Source organism: Protomyctophum bolini, assembly GCF_963924005.1.
Source record: "Protomyctophum bolini genome assembly, chromosome: 16".
Classification (NCBI taxonomy): Eukaryota; Metazoa; Chordata; class Actinopteri; order Myctophiformes; family Myctophidae; genus Protomyctophum; species Protomyctophum bolini.
This window is the reverse complement of record NC_137877.1, coordinates 26486475-26493974: the sequence shown is the minus strand read 5'-3', so window position 1 is coordinate 26493974 and position 7500 is coordinate 26486475. Positions and strand designations below refer to the sequence as shown.

The 7500-nt window shown below is 42.9% G+C and overlaps 1 protein-coding gene across 9 annotated transcripts in view; it reads left to right on the top strand.

The window, feature by feature from the left end:
• The window catches only part of LOC308331256 (partitioning defective 3 homolog B-like), a 333652-nt gene that overhangs the window by 286645 nt on the left and 39507 nt on the right, over positions 1–7500 (top strand). For all 9 annotated transcript variants that reach the window (XR_013965561.1, XR_013965562.1, XR_013965563.1 and 6 more), the window contains one exon: positions 858–934. Coding sequence is in view for 2 of the 9 variants with exons in the window: in XM_080786585.1 (XP_080642711.1) it covers positions 858–934 (77 nt within the window). In the remaining 7 variants the exon portion in view is untranslated. The remainder of the gene's footprint in view (positions 1–857; positions 935–7500) is intronic.

The following is a 7500-nucleotide window of genomic DNA, read 5'->3' as shown; positions in this document are numbered from 1 at the left end:
TTTAGAAGGAACATGTGACATAAATGTCCACACCAGTGAAGGTCTGCTGTATCATCACGTGACAATGATCTACTAAGGTTCTATTATCTATGGTTGCAAAGTGCAAAATAAAGGAATGTTTGATGGTAGTATGGTGTCGGAGTAACAGCTTATGAAAGCTTCCTAGTGTGTGTGTGTGTGTGTGTGTGTGTGTGTGTGTGTGTGTGTGTGTGTGTGTGTGTGTGTGTGTGTGTGTAAATGGAGCTTGTTGATGTTCAGGGTTTAGACAGCCTCTTGAAGGAAGTTTGCAGCAGCTGGAATCTCCCTGCTGAATAGAAGGGGATAATCCCAGGGGGGGGGGAGGGGGGGAGGAAAGGAGTGATATATATTTTTAAGACTGAAAAGTTGGGCGAATAGAGATGGATGTAGGAAGGAATGTGTATAAAATAAAGCAGAAACCTATATGAGAGAGAGAGAGAGAGAGAGAGAGAGAGATTGCACTCCCAGCTGAAGTATGGGTGAACTGACTTAATCTGTCTTTTCTTAAAGCTGGAGACCTGTGTGTGTGTGTGTGTGTGTGTGTGTGTGTGTGTGTGTGTGTGTGTGTGTGTGTGTGTGTGTGTGTGTGTGTGTGTGTGTGTGTGTGTGTGTGTGTGTGTGTGTGTGTGTGTGTGTGTGTGTGTGTGTGTGTGTGTGTGTGTGTGTGTGTGTGTGTGTGTGTGTGTGTGTGACTCCATCCTGTTTGAAGTAACCTAATCTAGGATGAAGACCCCCCCAAACTAAAAAGCCCTCATGAGGCCGAAACCCAAACTTTAAATCCCTAATAACTAGCCTTTGTCAGCCCCAAATTAATTGTTGTGTGTGTGTGTGTTTGCCAGATGCCAGGCCGAGGGACAGACCATCGCATAGCACCGCGCTACGAAGAGGTGGAACGCCAGTACGCCTCTTTACCAAGGTAACTCCCTTCTCTTCTCTTCTCTTCTCTTCTCTCTTCTCTGATCTCTCTGTGTTTTTCTTGAGTCAAGTCACAAACGTAAACGGTAGAAGAGTGAAAGGGTAATCCTCTTTAAGGGTCTGTCTGTCTGTCTGTCTGTCTGTCTGTCTGCGGCCTCTCTGTCTGTCCAGACACCCATGGTCTCAGCCTGGGACTCGCCTGATGCTCTCCCCCAGGAACCAGCACTCAGACCAGTGGTTGAAACTTGAACCACCCTCGCACCGTCTCCCTCCTTATATCTTTTTCACTCTCTCCTCTCGTGTCGGTTGATCTTCCCTCTCAGTCGAGGAGTATCGTTGGACTTGCGGATAGAGTTACTGAACGTGATGGATGTTCATTGTAATTACTGAACACACACTTTTATGTGCAGCTAACAGACGACTTATTGAGAGGGAAACAAAAGCCCTTCGACGGACAATTACACTGAAGTAATAGTGCCTCCAAAGACACATAGAGACGTCATCTCATGCTACACATTCTTGTCACAATACAATACGCAATGTGTTTCTCTTACGTCATCATTGAGAGCTAGTCATACATATACACACACCATGTACTCAACGATGACGTAAGAAAAATGGTCATCTGTGTAATCTGGTCCCAGCAAACCAGGCACAGATTTGCATACACAAAAAAATGGATGACGGCTGTCACTTTTTGGCACCAAGTAACCACAGTATACTGCTAATCAAATTACAACTACATACTCTGTATTGAGATGTGACAGTTTACAGCGGTCGAAAGTACTTGCGCGCTCTGCTTGCGCACTAGTTGGCCATTTATGGCCTACTAGTGTGCAACAAGCAAGTATGCACTCGGCAGAGTGCAATTCTAGTTTTTCATGTATTTTAAGGTATCTGCTCTCTTTATGTATGGTGAAGACATAGGAAAACATGGATGAATGTTGTTACACGGATGTCCCTTTTCCTCTCACACACACCTCACAAATGCCGCTGTGTTTGCCCATTGCTGTATACTTCACCCAGCAGATGTTTTCTTCTTTTTGTTTTTATTAGGCACATATTCACAGTCCTTGTTTTGGACAGGGTGTGAGGGAAGCATGTGTCTCTCTGATGCCTTGGTGCAGTTGGCAGGCAGTTAGAAAGTGCAGCTGGGTTTCCAGCTCGTTTTGTGTGCAGCGGGTGCACACAGCCTGTCTTCTCCTGGAGCCAGGTGTGCCTTTCCCCATGTTCATACAATCTGTACATACTGTATAGCGGAGGATTTCCTTAAGTTCATAGAGTCTGTATACATCATAGGCACCCGGAGAGGCGGTCATTTGGGTCTGAATGTCCTCGCACTATTGGGGAATGACTGGTCTATTTATTCATTAATTAATTTTCCCGACCGGCGCTGGTGGTCTGTCTAGCACCGTTCCCGTTTTGTTGTGGTTGTGTGCTTGCATCTTTCCTCAATGACCATTCTGGCTATATAGCCTACCCCACCTGCAGTATAGGCCAAACAGCAGTTGCTCTCTAGTCTCAACTCTCCATATCGAATATTGTCCCCCCACTTTTTATGTCCCAACGGCACCACTGCTCGGTGTCCTGCCACTGTATATCATCGCCAGTGGTGAAAATTTACTTAAGTACTGTAATTAAGGTTTAGTTTAGTGGCTATTGCCTATTTTAGCCCAAGGAATGTTTTTCGTGCAAAACTAATGCTTGGAATGGGTTCAGGGTCTTGAAAACCCCCTAGTATGACACAGCACATGCTAATTAAGCCCAAACCACACCAAAGTTGGGACAAAACGATTTTAAGGTAAGGTAAACCACATCAATGCAACTGGTGTGGTTTACCTTCAAAAAATGAAAATGTTGCCTTATATACAGTAGGTTGTTAATAGTACCCCAACTTTCAACCCCTGAATTTACCATGATCCATCGTTTTTTTAATTGACAATTTATTGTGTGTTATTTCATATGACCCTATAAGGATCATAAAAAAAACTTGAACGATTAGCCTACTATTGCAATTTATTTTGGTTCAAACCTTGGCCTAAAACGTAAACGTCTAATCTCTCCTGTAGGTAAGGTTTAGGGACCACTGCTCTCCCTATCCCTAATCCTTTTCAGCATGCATTATGTGGTGTTCTCCAGTGGCTGCAGAGAATGGTGTGGCACTGTAGTCTGTCTGTCTGTCTGTCTGTCTGTCTGTCTGTCTGTCTGTCTGTCTGTCTGTCTGTCTGTCTGTTTTAAGATATTTTTGGGGGGATTTTTTGCCTTTTTGTTAGATTTACGGTAGGTTGAAATTAAGGAAACCGGGAGAGAGATGGGGGGGATCGGAACTCAAACCGGATTACCAGCCTAGGTGCCTGGACCGTTGTGTGAGAGACTGACTGACAGGCAGCAGGTCTGACCTTTCAGGAAATTTACAGCCTGGTTCCCACCCTGTTAAAATGGTGGGGAATGGCTGTTTCACTCTGTGTGTGTGTGTGTGTGTGTGTGTGTGTGTGTGTGTGTGTGTGTGTGTGTGTGTGTGTGTGTGTGTGTGTGTGTGTGTGTGTGTGTGTGTGTGTGTGTGTGTGTGTGTGCGCGTGTGCGTGCGAGAGAGAGAGAGATAGAGAGAGAGATGGCTTTGGCAGATGGAAGAGGGAGTGGTGATGATGATGGTTTTGAGGTCTGGCTGCTATCTGAGAGAGGGTCCTGGGAAACTGGACACACAGAGTACAGTACATGCTGTCTCTGCTTATTTATGACTGTCAGTTCATTTAACTTCAACTACTGTACTTCACGGACTGACTTCTATAAGGTATACAGTAACTCATACTGTACTATGTACTACAGTACAGTAGAATGTACATGTACATTAAAGAATGGACCTTATAACAGGTAAAGGGAGCAATCTGATTGGTTTGAAATAGAAATCTACCCATGCTTCAAACGAGCATGACCTCATCAAAATATATAAAAATCACCTGTCCTGATTAAACGGCGTCTCGCAGAGCAGACTCAGCAGAGCCGGCTGAGTGGCTAGGCTAGCAATTTGCATTGGACATTTGCGGTACATCTGTCATTAATAAAGTACGGTATATGTTAATGGTAACATACAGTATTTAACTTCAGCGCTGCTTACGGAACTCGGCTAAAGCCTCGCTCCTACTTAACTCCCGGAGTGGCAATGTTTTACATGTTTTTTAGCTTCCTATTAATTGATAACATTATAATATTGACTTACCGCAAATCAAGGCTCCCGTTCGGTAGCTCTTGGCTCCATTGCCTTTTCCGCACACAATGGAGAGGCCTGGAGGCATTTCTTGGCCTTTTTCTGGTATTTGCAGCTTGGATCGTGCTGGATGAACAAAGCGACTATGTTTAGCGGCTCAATAGTAAATCCATGTCGCCACCCGGTTAAAATATTAATGCTTCTAAAGACTCTTAGATAGACGATGTCGACATTAGCTTTAGCTGATTTTCGCTAGCTTCTTTTGGGGAGGCGGCAGTGATCTTCTTCTACAAGCGAAATAGAACGAGAGTCTATGGTGCATTAAGGTAAAAAAAGAAAAAAAAAAAAATTGTATTTACTTATATACACACACACACATAATAATAATAATAATAATGAATAATAATATTATTCATTAGCAGCTTACAAGCTTCTGCTAAATAATTATATCATATTATATTATAGATTAGATTATATTATTAGAACTGCATGCATCCTTAAGACTACCTACAGAATGGCGGTCCCCTTCACAAGTAGGCTAAATTGACCGATCAAAATGGAATATTCATCAAAGCCATATTCACCTAGTCATATTTTATTCATATTTTGTGCTGGAGAGGTCAAATGAGAGAGAGAGAGAGAGAGAGAGAGAGAGAGAGAGAGAGCACCTTATGAAAACATATCCCGGCTGTTGACCTTATGAAAAATTATTTACCCTCTGGTCCAGAAATACCCCTCCGGCAGTGTGTATCTAGTGTCTGCATGCCTGTGTACCTGTGTGTGTGTGTGTGTGTGTGTGTGTGTGTGTGTGTGTGTGTGTGTGTGTGTGTGTGTGTGTGTGTGTGTGTGTGTGTGTGTGTGTGTGTGTGTGTGTGTGTGTGTGTGTGTGTGTGTGTGTGTGTGTGTGTGTGTGTGTGTGTGTGTGTGTGCGTGCGCGTGCGTGCGTGCGCGTGCGTGCGTGCGCACATGTTTATATTATTTCCAAGTGAGCCTAGGAATAGCCGTACAGGCTGCTTAGTCAGTTACTGTACAAGTTTGACTAGACATCACTCATGCTGCAGGGGGCCCTGGGTATACGTACGTGTGTGTGTGTGTGTGTGTGTGTGTGGTGTGAGACTGGTGAGGCAAGGCTCCTCGACGTCTCTAAAATTAAAACATGACCTAACGCTAGATGATGTTTCCCCTGCCTGGAGCGCAAACACTTTACCTAACGAACTGTCAGCAAATGTCACCACCACGGCAAATAGAGAGGAGAGCTTGATACACCCCTTTAATACCCCTCCAGCATTTCTACTAATTCGTGTTCTGACAGTCGCTTAATGCCGGCGGTTCTCAGGCATTCTCGTGTCAAGGACCCCCAAATTGATGGCGACGGACCACGGTCTCGAGCTCTTGAATAACTTATCATGCCCAATAACAAATTATATGTTCAGGTTTTTTAACCTACCCAGTAAAATCCATTTAAATTAATTTAATTACGAAGGCTAACCAATATCAACCTATTGTCCAACCGTTCATATTCTGGGCTGGCAAAAACTGTTTTCAAAAATAGCAGATCTACAAGCTCAGAAAACACCAGCAGAAAAATCTACTTTGCTGTTACATCGCTGGTGTAAAGCAGTGGTTCTCAAGCCTTTTCATGACAAAGACTCCCAAATGTATTAGGATGCGGAAAAGGTTTAGACCCCAGAAGAGAAGATTCATGTTAAATCATTATCAAAATTATTTAAAAAAAGGATCTGAACAGTTTTCTATTTGTTTCTGAATTTTTCAAATATAGCAGATGTACATTCTCGCAGTGTGGCACTTTGTGCCTCGCTGCAAGCTTGTAGATCTGCTATTTTCGAATAGCCAACGTATATAATGGACAAAGTGGTTGAAATGATTGTGATGCCATATTAAATAATCTTTCTGGGGACCCCCTTGAACCCCGCCAAGGACATTTTGAGAACCAATGGTGCGAAGAAGTGTGAAATTCTCTTTTGAGCAGGCTCCATCAGTTTTTATCGGGCAGGGAGAGAGGAAAAGGGAGACGGTAGAGGGAGAGAGAGAGCAGGGAGAACATCTAACATTAAAGCATGTCAAAGAGAACCAAACAATCAGACACGTATGAACTGAGCGGTGCAACTATTTTCATAAATGAATGCCACCTACTTGATCATACAACAGTGAAGCATCAAAAGTATCGTATACAGCTTTAATGTTTGTGTTGTCTGAACAAACATTAAAATGCCATTGACAATGAATGGATCATTTTCATCATATATATGTAAGTAAATCGGCAATGGCCCAACCACCTCTGGTGACTAGGTTCGTCCTAGGGATCTCTAGTAGGGCCTTATCTGAAGATCTGAGGGTTTTGATTTAGGTGGGGACAGCATTTCCAGGATGTAGGTAGGGGCCAGTCCGTTCAGGGCTTTATAGGTGAAAAGTAAGATTTTAAAGTCGCATCTGGCGCTTACCGGCAGCCAGTGCAGAGTCGCAAGTGCGGGTGTAATATGGTCTCGTTTCTTTGTATTGGTGAGCAGACGGGCAGCAGAATTTTGAATTAACTGTAGGCGGGATGTGGTTTTCTTGCTACGGCCGGAGTAGAGGGAATTGCAGTAGTCGAGGCGTGATGAAATGAGGGCATGTATGACTACAGGTATCTCGATGTCCGGGGGTGACAGGAAGGGCTTGATTTTAGCAATATTACTTAATTGGAAGTAGCATGATTGCACAACTGTTGTTATCTGTTTATTGAAGGTCAGTTCAGAGTCAACAATCACACCGAGATTACGGACTGCAGGTGTGATATTTGAAAACGATGAGGTTTCCACCTGACAGAGATGACATACACATGGCATAAGACCAGCAGAGAGATATATTGTTCAGTATAGGAGGTTAAACATTAGGCAAACAATGGTGCTGTAACACATTGGTACTGTATAGGTCCACATGATGGCAAGTATACAGTGCATGAGATTAGCAGTAGTGGAAATAAGTAGCCTACTTTTTTGAGGTGTTTGTACTTTACTTGAGTATTTTTCAATACTTTTACTTCTACTCCACTACATCTCAGAGGCAAATATTGTACTCTTGTATTCCACTACATTTATTTGAAAACTTTAGTTACTTGTTACTTTGTAGATATTGATTATTATTACAACACATACCACTTCAGCCCTATATACATTTTGGCTATGTTTTTTATACGTTTGAGAACTTTACATGTGACATTCTGCATGATGAGTACATTTTGATACCAAAACTTTAGTATTTTACTTTTTTTTTACTAATTTTGATTACCGTACTTTTACTTGTAACAGAGTAGTTCTACATTGCAGTATTGATATGTTTGCGTAAGTACTTTTCCCATCACT